Source organism: Polypterus senegalus, chromosome 2 (assembly GCF_016835505.1).
Source record: "Polypterus senegalus isolate Bchr_013 chromosome 2, ASM1683550v1, whole genome shotgun sequence".
In the NCBI taxonomy this organism is placed as follows: Eukaryota; Metazoa; Chordata; class Cladistia; order Polypteriformes; family Polypteridae; genus Polypterus; species Polypterus senegalus.
Genome location: NC_053155.1, coordinates 73,551,734 through 73,566,393, shown reverse-complemented (window position 1 = coordinate 73,566,393; position 14,660 = coordinate 73,551,734). Strand labels below are relative to the sequence as shown.

At 38.0% G+C, this 14,660-nt stretch overlaps 1 protein-coding gene across 2 annotated transcripts in view; it reads left to right on the top strand.

Annotated features, from left to right (window-relative positions):
• The window catches only part of cnot11 (CCR4-NOT transcription complex, subunit 11), a 56,287-nt gene that overhangs the window by 20,947 nt on the left and 20,680 nt on the right, over positions 1–14,660 (top strand). For both annotated transcript variants that reach the window (XM_039743977.1, XM_039743978.1), the window contains 2 exons: positions 12,135–12,337; positions 14,093–14,295. In XM_039743977.1, the coding sequence (XP_039599911.1) occupies positions 12,135–12,337; positions 14,093–14,295 (406 nt within the window). The remainder of the gene's footprint in view (positions 1–12,134; positions 12,338–14,092; positions 14,296–14,660) is intronic.

Here is a 14,660-nt window from a genome sequence, read left to right as displayed (position 1 = left end):
TGGCAGGATCATTCTGAGCCACAGAAACCAATTTCCAAGAGGCAATAAAATACAGTGCTGTTGTATCCTAGCAGTACCCTATTTACTCTTAACTAAAAAATAGAAATCTACTTAGTAACCTACAGTAAATGATCTATCTAGCTATACTATATACTGGATGTACTTTCATCATCCAAGTGGCCCGTAGTTAGCTCAAATTAGGTACATGACTAAGTTACAAAGTTACTTACTAGCAAAAGAAAATGGTGCTAGCATAAATGGAAGATAATAAAACAATAAACACTAATATTAAGGCCCAAGCCGTAGCCACAATGACACACAAAACCACAACTGCAGAAGTCTCGACGTTTTGTCTTGTGACAAGGTCATGCCAAACATGTCTTCCTGCCTCTGCTGAAGAACGTCTTCTCAACGCTGAGGAGAAGTCAGTTTAGAAAGGGAGCACTGAGGCAAGATTTGGCTTTTAATTAACTGATCCTTTGTGTTTTAACCTTGTTTCTATGGTTTATTGATAATTTATTATGACTTTTTAACCTCCATGTATCACCTGTTTTTTATTTAGATTATTTATTGATTTATTTATTAATGGAAGAACACTGCAATATTTTTGCACTTTCACTCTTGACTTTTTGTAAATAAAAGCAATAGCATTTTTGCACCAAACTCTTGCTCTAATTCTTTGTGCCTTTATGTGCTTGGCTCATGCTATTGACAGTTACAGGTTTAAGAACTGCCAAGGATCTTAGAGCCAACCCAATTAACTGAGTGGTGTTAATTAATTTATTATTTGCTTTGCTTTTGGTGACACCAAATATCTTCAGTAAGGCTCTCAATTTTTCTGTTGCCATTTCTACATGGGGGAATACAAAATATTAACTTGTGTCAAGGTCACTTACCTATACTTATTTTAAGAATAGAAAAGATCAAATATATATTTATTTAAAATGTATATATTTTATATACTGTGTGTACAAAATAGAGGGAGAGAGACAAACATAAAACCCAGAATAGACTGCTCTAGATGCTTGAAATATTATGAGTGCTTTCATTTAGGATTTCTCATTTGGAGTTTCAGTGTGATATTACAGTAAGCTCTGCATTTCCTTGGTCAAATGCATGACTCTGTGTGTGAGGGCTTAGGGATAGCCATTAAAGCTTGTAAAAACTAAGTTTACTTGACACATCCTAAGCTCACAAGCTTATTACTCATCAAGCGATCATAAGCTTGTTACTCGGCTATAAACATAAAAAAGCAGGTGTACTAGGTACTTGGAGTTGAAATTTATCTTTGAACAGATAAAGGTGCTTTATATATCCACGAGGTTTATTAGATGCCTGAAGCTGTGTAGACTTGCGGAATTAAGTCATGGCTAAATGAGATTGATGGAGATGGATATCATTGACAATACTTTCTTCAGTAAAGAACAGATTAGAAGAAAAGAAGGAGGTGTGACACTATTTGAAAAATAATAAGGCTTAAAATGTCAACATGAAAGAAGGGAACATATCAGAAAAACCTAGGTTAAGATAGTAAGCAATATATTTTAGCAGTTGGAGTTTACTATAAGCCACCAAATATTGGTAATTTGAACAAGTGCAAGTTTAATCTAATACGTCATGTGAAATAAAGATGTAATGATCATTGAAGATTTTTCGAAACATACTCTGCATTGGAAAGCACCCCTTGGAAATACAGAAGAAGAAACTGAAATGGTGGCTAATGGCAATTACTTTTTTCTCACCAGTTTGTTTCAAGCCTAAGTTAGGCTAGTGGATGTCTAGATCTTGTATTTGTCACATAGTAAAGACAAAATAATAATGTGGGCTATTGATACTTTTAAGCAACAGTGATTAAAACATAGTAAAATATAATTTTTTGTTCTTTGAAAAAGCACAAATATAAACCAAAACCTTTTGTTTTAATTTGTGAACAGTTGACATTTTGGAAATGTGGAAACATCTAGAAAACATGAGAAAATGAAAGATCTGCAGCTGTAAATAACAGATGGTGTGACTGCAGATGGTTCTTTGCTAGACCCCAAATATATTCCAAAAACCAATTAAGCAGACTAAAGAAATGGGAAAACAAGGCCATCATTAAAAATGGAAAATTCTATAAAAATTTTAAACGGACAAAAAAATCATAATTGGAGGAATCCTGAGTTAACACTATGACAGGGGATCAAAAAGCATTAGAGAGAGTGGAAAAAAACGGAAAAAATTGCTATTAAAAAATGAAAATATCAGTGTGATGCACTAGGCGAGACCATTGAAAATAAGGCAGAAGTGAACTAAAAAAATTTACATTTTTGTAAAAGGAAAAATAAATGGAACACTTCAGACAGTAGTAAAACTAAACTTCAAATTGCAGATTTTAAAACAGTCAAATGTGCTTCAGGCTTCAATGGATTGAAAAATAATGAAATCCAGTCTTGATAGGATTTTTTTTTCTTTCTTCTAAAAAAGGAATGACAGACATCATTTATAAAACATTAAAAGTAATTCAGCAGTTGAGAGATGTACCTGATAACTTGATAGAGTTGCAAATGTGACTCTGACCAACAAAAAAGGAGTGAGAATAAATCCTAACATCAGGTTTTTAAGCTTTACTTCTATACCTTGTAAAATTATGGAAATTATAATAAATATGTTGGAGAAACTCTATGAAAATTGCACACTAAATAGCAGCCGGCATGGTTTACTCGAGAGGAATGTCCTACGAAAATAACCTATTTAGACTTTCATGAGCTTGAATAGTAGAAAATGTAAAGTTTGTGGCACCATTTATTAAGAATTTCAAAGAGTCTTGGATACAGTTCCACAATAAAGATAAATTCTGAAACTAAACTCGGAACCACTTGTATCAGTGGCACAGTAAAGCCAATGTCATGTTATGTGACATTTTGTTGTGGGGCATGTTAGATTTCCTGGTTGGAGTTGGTGATGTCGGTGATGCACCACGTCAAATTGCACAACTGGAAATCGCAGCCCATATCACATTTGCTGGCTGAGCACCGACCTTCCAGTTCAGTTAGGTACACCTCTTTTTCTGCCAGCCAATAGTGTGCTGCCTAACTCAATCAATCAATCAATCAACATTTATTTATATAGCACATATTCATACAAAAAAAAATGTAGCTCAAAGTGCTTTACAAAATGAATAGAGTAATAGAAGACACAATAAAAGATAAACATAAGTCAACATTAATTAACATAGAATAAGAGTAAGGTCCGATGGCCAGGGTGGACAGAAAAACAAAAAACTCCAAAAGCTGGAGAAAAAAATAAAATCTGTAGGGGTTCCAGACCAAGAGACCGCCCAGTCCCCTCTGGGCATTCTACCTAACATAAATCATCATATTTTCATGGAAGGACCTGATGATGATGGTCACGTAGACTTCTGGCTTTCAGTCCATCATTGTTGGAGCATCATGATGCTTTGAGTAGGTGGTGGTGGCGCAGGCCGCCACCACAAAGAAACCGGAAAAAGAAACAGAAGAGAGAGTAGGGGTCAGTACGGATTTTAGAGCCACCATGAATAGTTATTATGAAGAATTGAACATACAGAGTATCAGGATTATGTTAAAGTGAAGTTATAAAAAGGCCATGTTAAAGTAATGTGTTTTCAGCAGTGTTTTAAATTGCTCTACTGTATTTGCCTGGCGAATTCCTATCGGAATTCCTAACGGAGCCAGCACAGTTTGAAGGGTTTATAGCTGTGTAGCATTCAGCCATCGTCTCTACCTAAAAAACATGAGACATCAAACGGACACAATTCTCTTCTATTTGTGAGGTTTAACGACTCTGTGATGGCCAGTGCAATTTTCTGCACTGTGGTGTGTGGGTCCCGTAGTATCACTTTAAGAGTGGACCACCAAATTAATAAGCTGTTCAAGGGCAGGCTCAGTTAAGGGATGCATGCTGGACCGTCTGGAGATAGTAGTGAAGAAGAGAATTAAAACAAAACTGCGTGCCTTTATGAACAATGCTGCACATCCTCTCCATGACACACTAACACAGGACTTTCATCCAATGAATTATTCAGCAGAAGTTTGTCAGGAAATGCTACTGGGGCTACTTTATATCAGCGGGAATAAATATTCTTAATTCTTCACTGTGACTGCCAAGTTATCTTTTTGTTTCTTTTTAATTTTTTTTCATTTGCTTTCATTCTGGTGTGTGTTCAGACCATATTAGTACAGTGGGTACGGAAAGTATTCAGACCCCCTTCAATTTTTCACTCTGTTATATTGCAGCCATTTGCTAAAATTATTTAAATTAAATTTTTTCCCTCATTAATGTACACACAGCACCCCATATTGACAGACAAAAAAAGAATTTTTGAAATTGTTGCAGATTTATTAAAAAAGAAAAACTCACATGGTCCTAAGTATTCAGACCCTTTGCTCAGTATTTAGTAGAAGCACCCTTTTGAGCTAATACAGCCATGAGTCTTCTTGGGAAAGATGCAACAAGTTTTTCACACCTGGATTTGGGGATCCTCTGCCTTTCCTCCTTGCAGATCCTCTCCTATTCTGTCAGGTTGGATGGTAAACGTTGGTGGACAGCCATTTTTAGGTCTTTCCAGAGATGCTCAATTGGGTTTAAGTCAGGGCTCTGGCTGGGCCATTCAGGAACAGTCACAGAGTTGTTGTGAAGCCACTCCTTCATTATTTTAGCTGTGTGCTTAGGGCTTTTGTCTTGTTGGAAGGTAAACCTTCGGCCCAGTCTGAGGTCCCTAGCATATATGGAGAAGGTTTTTGTCCAGGGTATCCCTGTACTTGGCCGCATTCATCTTTCCCTTGATTGCAACCAGTCGTCCTGTCCCTGCAGCTGAAAAACACCCCCACAGCATGATGCTGCCACCGCCATGCTTCACTGTGGGGACTGTATTGGACAAGTTATGAGCAGTGCCTGGTTGTCTCCACACACTGAGGAGACGCAAGACACATGACAGCCCGTATGGAGTTTGCTAAAAGACACCTGAAGGACTCTGAGATGGTGAGAAATAAGATTCTCTGGTCTGATGAGACCAAGAGAGAACTTTTTGGCCTTAATTCTAAGCGGTATGTGTGGAGACAACCAGGCACTGCTCATCACTTGTCCAATACAGTCCCCACAGTGAAGCATGGTGGTGGCAGCGTCATGCTTTTTGGGTGTTTTTCAGCTGCAGGGACAGGACGACTGGTTGCAATCGAGGGAAAGATGAATGCGGCCAAGTACAGGGATATCCTGGACAAAAACCTTCTCCAGAGTGCTAAGGACCTCAGACTGGGCCGAAGGTTTACCTTCCAACAAGACAATGACCCTAAGCACACAGCTAAAATAACGAAGGAGTGGCTTCACAACAACTCTGTGACTGTTCTTGAATGGCCCAGCCAGAGCCCTGACTTAAACCCAATTGAGCATCTCTTAAGAGACCTAAAAATGGCTGTCCACCAACGTTTACCATCCAACCTGACAGAACTGGAGAGGATCTGCAAGGAGGAATGGCAGAGGATCCCCAAATCCAGGTGTGAAAAACTTGTTGCATCTTTCCCAAGAAGACCCATGGCTGTATTAGCTGAAAAGGGTGCTTCTACTAAATACTGAGCAAAGGATCTGAATACTTATGACCATGTGATATTTCAGTTTTTCTTTTTTAATAAATCTGCAACGATTTCAAAAATTCTTTTTTTTGTCTGTCAATATGGGGTGCTGTTTGTACATTAATGAGGAACAAAATGTGAATGATTTTAGCAAATGGCTGCAATATAACAGAGTAAAAAAATAGAAGGGGGTCTGAATACTTTTTGTACCCACTGTATGTGTTTAAATATGGTATCTATATATTTATTTAAAGAGTTTCTGTCAAAAGCCAAATTTACCCATCTAATCTGAAATACTAAGTTGCTACATTCTGTTATACTTCCAGATGAGCATTCATTGCTTGTCAGCTCTCCTGCATACACAGCCCACCCCTCTGACTAACAAGAAAATGAAACCCTTTTGATTTTATCATAGCCAGACTAGTTAAACTTGCATCACAGGCTGGCTCTGAATATTATTTAAATGAAGGCTACGACTAAAAATCGGTGTAAAGTTCATCTAATGTGACATAAGCTTAGCCTACTAAACTTAATAAGTTGCTTAATTAGCTGAAGACACAGGTTATAAATAAGTGGTAAGTTATCCTTGGAGTCTTTCGCAGGTCTTTCCTTGAACCATTCATTTTTCCAATTTATATTAATGACATGCTTTAGATTCTTGTATAGTTAGTAAATGTGCAAAATTACCAGATGGTGCTAAAATTGGATGGATAACAGTTATTGTGGAGGCAGCACAAACAATTTTTAAAGGACTTGACAATCTTCAAAACTAGGTGAACACTGCAGGTTAATGTAGAAAAGTTCAAAGTGCTATATGTAAGAAAAAAGGAATGTCCATTATAAATAAAGGTGAGGAGATGTGGTATTACAGGCGGCAACCTCCATAATAATTTTGGATTTTATGTTGATGGCAACATTCTCATATAGGTAGTGTGCAGAATTGATTAAAAGACAAATATAATGTTTATTGCATTGTAGAAATCATTGAATATAAATTGAGAAATTTTTTACTTGCATTGTGTAATGCACCTCGAATGCCCTCATTCCACACTCTCATGCAACTTAACATCCATTTATAGAGCATGCTAATCAATGTCCTACATATGCAATCAGGATGCTGCAGGACTACATTAGCTGATAGAGCAGTTTCCTCCTGACATGTCCAGACTCCACCAGCATCATTCAGGAGTATCTGGCTGTGCTCCACAGCTGAGAGTGCAAAATCATGTGTGGAATTACAGCGTCTCTTTGGGTCCTGGAAAGGTGTAAAGCACCATCGTTTGACTGGGTAGCCATTATCACATGGCACATGTAATGGCATGATTGCTGTTACAAGGAATAGTACAGGCCTCATGAGAAACTGAGGGTTCAGCCAGTTACCTTACCAAGAAGCCAGTCACCTTGTACAGCACCATCACGTCTGCCAAAGCTACTTTGCTTTAAAATAAATGAATCATGGGTTGACATGGTTTGACAGTCTCATTTTGGTTGATTTGTGCATTAATGTTTACGGAAAACACAAGCATCTTCATTCTTGCTAGGTGCCCTTATTGCATTATGAGTGCAGTAAAATACTTTGATTATGTTTAGAGAACCAGACACTGCTGCGGATTTCCTATGTGTGTTTGTAGTATATATGTGTGTATATATACAGTGCATCCGGAAAGTATTCACAGCGCATCACTTTTTGCACATTTTGTTATGTTACAGCCTTATTCCAAAATGGATTAAATTAATTTTTTCCCTCCGAATTCTACACACAACACCCCATAATGACAACGTGAAAAAAGTTTACTTGAGGTTTTTGCAAATTTATTAAAAATAAAAAAAATTGAGAAATCACATGTACATAAGTATTCACAGCCTTTGCTCAATACTTTGTCGATGCACCTTTGGCTGCAATTACAGCCTCAAGTCTTTTTGAATATGATGCCAAAAGCTTGGCACACCTATCCTTGGCCAGTTTCGCCCATTCCTCTTTACAGCACCTCTCAGGCTCCATCAGGTTGGATGGGAAGCATCGGTGCACAGCAATTTTAAGATCTCTCCAGAGATGTTCAATCGGATTCAAGGCTGGGCCACTCAAGGACATTCACAGAGTTGTCCTGAAGCCACTCCTTTGATATCTTGGCTGTGTGCTTAGGGTTGTTGTCCTGCTGAAAGATGAACTGTCGCCCCAGTCTGAGGTTAAGAGTGATCTGGAGCAGGTTTTCATCCAGCATGTCTCTGTACATTGCTGCAGCCATCTTTCCCTTTATCCTGACTAGTCTCCCAGTTCCTGCCGTTGAAAACATCCCCACAGCATGATGCTGCCACCACCATGCTTCACTTTAGGGATGGTATTGGCCTGGTGATGAGCGGTGGCTGGTTTCCTCTAAGCATAACGCCTGGCATTTACAGCAAAGAGTTCAATCTTTTTCTCACTAGACCAGAGAATTTTGTTTCTCATGGTCTGAGAGTCCTTCAGGTGTCTTTTGGCAAACTCCAGGCGGGCTGCCATGTGCCTTTTACTAAGGAGTGGCTTCCGTCTGGCCACTCTACCATACAGGCCTAATTGGTGGATTGCTGCAGAGATGGATGTCCTTCTGGAAGGTTCTCCTCTCTCCACAGAGGACCTCTGGAGCTCTGACAGAGTGACCATCGGGCTCTTGGTCACCTCCCTGACTAAGGCCCTTCTCCCCCGATCGCTCAGTTTAGATTGTCGGCCAGCTCTAGAAAGAGTCCTGGTGGTTTCGAACTTCTTCCACTTACGGATGATGGAGGCCACTGTGCTCATTGGGACCTTCAAAGCAGCAGAAATTTTTCTGTAACCTTCCCCAGATTTGTGCCTTGAGACAGTACTGTCTCTGAGGTCTACAGACAATTCCTTTGACTTCATGCTTGGTTTGTGCTCTGACATGAACTGTCAACTGTGGGACCTTATATAGACAGGTGTGTGCCTTTCCAAATCATGTTCAATCAACTGAATTTACCACAGGTGGACTCCAATTAAGCTGCAGAAACATCTCAAGGATGATCAGGGGAAACAGGATGCACCTGAGCTCAATTTTGAGCTTCATGGCAAAGGCTGTGAATACTTATGTATAAATGTAATAAATCTGCAAAAACCTCAAGTAAATTTTTTTTTCACGTTGTCATTATGGGGTGTTGTGTGTAGAATTCTGAGGAAAAAAATGAATTTAATCCATTTTGGAATAAGGCTGTAACATAACAAAATGTGGAAAAAGTGATGTACATTTAATACTTTCCGGATGCACTGTATATAGATAGATAGATGCTTTATTAATCCCAAGGGGAAATTCACATAATCCAGCAGCAGTATACTGATACAAAAAACAGTATTAAATTAAATAGTAATAAAAATGCATATAAAAGCAGACAATAACTTTGAGTAATGTTAGCATTTACTCCCCTGGATGGAATTGAAGAGTCGCATAGTGTGGGGGAGGAACGATCTCCTCAGTCTGTCAGTGGAGCAAGGCAGTAACAAAAGTCTGTCACTGAAGCTACTCCTCTGCCTGGAAATGACACTGTTCAGTGGATGCAGTGGATTCTTCATGATTGACAGGAGTTTGCTTAATGCCTGTCGCTCTGCCACAGATGTTAAACTGTCCAACTTTACTCCTACAATAGAGCCTGCCTTCTGTATATGTATATCTCTATTATATAAAAAAAAATCCAGTGGCAAGATATGTTTTTTTGAAAATTTGTTCAGGTTCAGCAAGATGAGACTTTGGCCATGAGATTTTTTTCAAGTCATGCTCTCCTCTCAACCATATTCAACCATGCACACGGTAATCTCGCCTCTCATTCGTGTGAATGCTTTTGACAGACACCATTTCTGCTCTCTCAGCTCTTATAAATTTGAATGTTTTTCCTCACTTTAAGTTAAGTTTAAGTATTATGTCCAAATCTTATTGAAGAATTTCATCACTAAGTGTTATCAACAGAAAAAATGTGTACACCGGCAATCCTAGCATGGAGCAACGATGAAGTCAAACGAATTAAAGCCAAAAATGTTGATTGGTTACACAGCACATTTATTAAATGTTTATAAATAGCATATGCTGAAACAATTGGTGGTGATTGTGCGGAAGATTAAAACATCAACTTGCAATATCCCGAAGAATATCTATAACCATTAACACTGTCTGGTCTTCCACTGGCCAAATTACTTATGAAAGAAGGATGTATCCAAGAAAGGCAATATAGTACATCTTCTGCGGATAACATTACACAACAAAGTTGATCTTGATATACCATTCGTATTAAAATGTTAACGATTTCCAGTTAGAATAGCTTTTGCATTTAAGAAATCCGAGTTTCAGAGCCAAACATTCGAAAAGTAATTTTATTTAATAGAGAGAGGAATTAAATTCAATCACGGGAGGTTATACGTTGTGTTGTCACGATGAAAGTCCAAACACAGAATCAAAATTTAGTGTAATATTGATGAAAGTTTAATTCAAAAAGTTACAGTAAATGTGTAAGTTAAAAAGCATTTGCTTGTTAATTTCAAAGCCAAACAGAAAAGAATCGTATTACACAACAAATAACTCTTAACGCAACATGAAACATAATTTACTTTCAAATTATTACCTTTTACTCTTTTTTAATATGGTTAATTACTCACTGTAATTTAAAATAGTTCTATTATGCATATGTAACAATTCCCATGAAAATTAAAATCTGTTTAAATTGTGCATCTGCATCCCCATACGTGAGTGAAAGAACTGCAAAGAGGCTAGCGCATAGCGCAGGCATGGGGGTTGGTGAGCAAAGCGAGCAGGGGGCAAAGCCCCCTAAGTGTATATACATGTGTATATGTATGTCTCTATTATATTAAAAAAAAATCCTGGGGTGAGACTTTTTCAGAAAGATAATTTCAAGTCCCGCAAGAGGAGACTTTGTGCCAAGAGATTTAACTATGCTCGTGGTCTACTCACCTATCATTTGTGTGAATGCTGTTGTCAGACACAGTTCCTGTGCTCTCAGCTCTTATAAATGTTTGCTTTCCTCATTTCAATACAAGACATACAATCTATTTGTTTCCTTTGATGTAGTCCTTTTCTGGACAATAATTTTATACATTCTAGATGTAATGTCAACTACTAAGCGATTAAGAAAAGGCAGCGCGTTGAAAAGAGGCCCAAAAGCGTTGGAGAGAAAAGAATTCAAAAAAGAACAATAATAATCCAAGTGCAAATTTGGAAAATTAGGAAAGCGTTATAAAATATATTTTGTGATGTACAACCACAACATATGAAAACAATGTAATGCCTCGCTGACCAGTTAATGGCTTTCAGCACAGCAGGCATGATGGAGTGAAGCCTGGCCAAGATACTGTTGACCAGGTCCCTGAGAAGTGACAAAAGAGAGCCAATATAAACTGTCTCTCTCTTTAAAGGGATCTAAAATAGAGTCACTGCATCATATTCATCATTTTTAAGGTCTAATATGTTTGTCACGTCAACACACATTATAACAACAGCTTGGCGATTTTGAATTATTTTGCATTCAAGTCATTTAGCTTTTTTGGCTGCATTTCCTGCTTAATCAAGGGTGTGGTCATTTCCCAGTTACTTCCAAATGTTGCACGTGCAGGGGGTCAGAGTTGCTGTGCATATATTCATTTAAAGTTTTCTTTTATAAATCACAACATGTGACATAATGGAATCACAGTATATTTTTAAACATCTAAATAAATCACAATATTATCAAATATTACCTAATTATCAAGATATTGTATCATGGAGTTACTAGACATTCCCACCCTTTACTGGCTTTAATGTGTAAACAACTACAGATACACACAACACACTAAAACTTATATTGTATCTATTCATCTAATAAAACACTCAGTTTTGTGTGTTCACTCCCTCAGAACATTGATTGTTCAGTTTGGCTTTGGTGACGTGACAGAAGAGAAATTGTGAGTGTGAGATGAACGAAAAGGAGTAAAGGTGTAGAATGCATGTTGAGAGTTGCCTTTAAAGACTGGAATTCTTTATATAAAAAAAGGAAAAAAAAAAGCAGGACGTAAAAAAGGCACCTCAAAAATAACAAAGGACTGAGAGGCAGGCTTTATGGGATTCCACTCAAGTGGGGGAGTATCGGTGAAGAGACATTCAGACACATGCAAACACAGAGGAAAGGTGCTGAAAGTACACACAGGGTAAAAGATAGCAAATATTTTTCCATTATTCTATTACCTGTCTTCAAAAGGTACTGTGGCTAGTATCTTATAAATAACAAATATTGTATTTCTGCAGTTTTTAGGGATCATTGTTTTGCTGACTGGGGGGGGAGAGGGAGTAAAACAATTTTGATACACCAGTCTTTTTGGTAGATCACAGATTTTTTTTAATTCTTGATTGTTAATTTTATAATAGAAACTTGAGCCTAACTGAATAGGGGGCTGTTAGGTTTTACTCGAATGTTTTACTTAAGGTTTTCTCTGGTGTATTCTTTCTAGTTATTTAATTTGTGTTATTACTTCTTGTTGTTCTTCAGTCTTGTTCTTATTCTCCTATTTTGTCTGTGCAGGTCATTTTCGGCCAGAATTCATTCGTCCACCTCCACCTCTTCATGTGTGTGATGATGAACTGGTATGGCTTAACCCTTCTGAGCCTGACCATGCTATACAATGGGACCGTTCTATGTGTGTGAAAAACAGTACAGGTGTGGAGATTAAGAGGATTATGTCCAAGGCTTTTAAAAGCCCTCTTTCTGCACAACAACAGACTCAGGTATTGTTTGGTTCTATTTAGGTAAACCATTTTTTAACATTGAAGAGCATATTTTGCAATTTAAACATAGCAGTTTGTTGATGAAACCTAATTTAGCCCAAGGTTATTAGAGTGCAAGTGAACCAGCAAATACCGTACATATCTGGAGCTGGTTGGACCACCTCTTTTCTAATAGGAAGCAACACATAGTTCTAGTGTAAGACTAACATAAGGACAGCTAAAAACCCGTAGCCCATTAGTCAGTACTGCTCACAATGTGGGACTGGCAGGAGTGAGATTGTCTTGACTTCTTAAGGCAGGCAATCTACCTGATAACATGCTATTAAAGGTTCAGTCATCTAGAAATGCTATTAAACACTAAAGGGGGACCCAACCTGTTGTCCACCTCACAAATACAGAGGTGGTGTTCACGTGAAATGTTTCTAGGGCTTGGCATAAAGGAAACCTGAAATGTGGTTTGAAGCTGCTTCGTTGCTGTGCATAAACTGAATGGCTGCTGGTGGGAGTATGAGGCCAGAGTTAGTATTTTTGAAGTGGACAAGCCATTCTATTAAGTACTTTCAAAAACCGCATTTATGCAAAGTGGCTTCAGCATTTTATTTGATCTTGTGACCTTTCATTTTTCTGTATCCACTTTCTGTAAACCCATTTAATGCTGCATAGGATAAGATTAGTCTTCCATTGTCGCTATGAACTTGCAGAATAATACACTTCCCTCCGGAACTTTGTCCTTCAGAATTGAAACCTCCTTTTTTCTATAGCCTTGCTGAAAGTTTAACCTGATAAGAGGTCTGTAATGTGTTTTGCTAAACAATCATACAGTTAATCACATGGTAAAAGACTAATTCAAAGGCATTTACCTCTTAAAAGAGCTTATTGTCTATTTAAGATGAGGCTCTCTTTACTTGCGCTACAGGAGCAGGCTGAAAGCATTGAATCTTGATGTTTATTGAGTGGTAACAGACCTTATGTATGAGATGTGATGAATTGCTCAATCTATCTGTTATACTCAAATAAGTAGACTTTTTATTGTCACAGGAAGCAGGCTTCCATCCAATCCTCGGCAGTTACTTTTCTTACAACTCCATACACAAAGAGATGCTGTCTAAGGTGAATTAGCTGTATATGCAGGGAGAGTCGACAGGCCATACTAAATTGGATAAGTGTCAGTGAGTATATCTCTGTGTTCACAAGTGTGTCCCATGATGGGACAGAACCCCTTCAGGTTTGGCTCCCACCCTGCATCTACTGCAGTTACATCTGGTACTGGCTTCCTTAAGGACCTGTCTCTTACTTCCACCCTCAACAAGAGGACAAGTATATAATTCTCTGCTGTACTCCACAGAAGACAAAAATACTAAATATGGATGCAGCATGGCCATTTATTCGTACAAAACTGAACCTTAAAGTAGGAGACAGACACATGAAATTGTTGTTCTGGTGATTGGTTCAACTTTGAAGGTGAAGAAATGAGCTCCCAAGAAAAAAAAACTGTCAAGATTAGTAATCTACTGGTTACTTATCAAGGAAACTGTCTATTTCAAACTTGGACAGAGATTGTAATTCTAGCTTTAACACTTTAAACATTAGAACATAAAATTCTGTATATAGTGTTACAGTTTCAGCCTTCAAGGTGGCACATCATCATACTTAGATAAAAGAATCAATACCATTCAAAGTTTGTCATTTTTCTGGTACTGTGCTTCAAAAGCAGACTAAAGAGATATCACATTTATTTATTTTTCTCTCTTTTAGCTTCTCGGAGAACTTGAAAAAGATCCTAAACTGGTATATCACATTGGTCTCTCACCCTCCAAACTTCCTGACCTAGTAGAAAACAATCCTTTGGTTGCAATTGAGATGTTGCTGAAACTGATGCAATCAAGTCAGATCACAGAGTATTTTTCTGTCCTTGTAAATATGGATATGTCTCTTCATTCTATGGAGGTTGTAAATAGGTAAGTGGATCACTGGACATCATTTGGCCATCTAATGAAAAAAACGTAGATTACAGAGAAACATGAATATCTTTACTGTTGAACTTGTGGTCCGAGATATTGTAATGCATCACATCTTGATGGGTGGCACTTGGAGCAGTGTCTTGCAGTTCTAGAGTTATGGGTTCAAATCACAGAACAGGCACACTCTGGAGTTTGCACTGAAAATATAGCTTGACATGCTTAATGTACTATTGTGGGCTGGGTAAGATTTACTTGGTCAATTTTTTCATAGTTTGTCTACTCCTGTACCGTAAGATTAACACACACAGCGATCCTGCAGCCACTTGGGAGTGATGCAGAACTCCCAGTCACTCCGTAATATC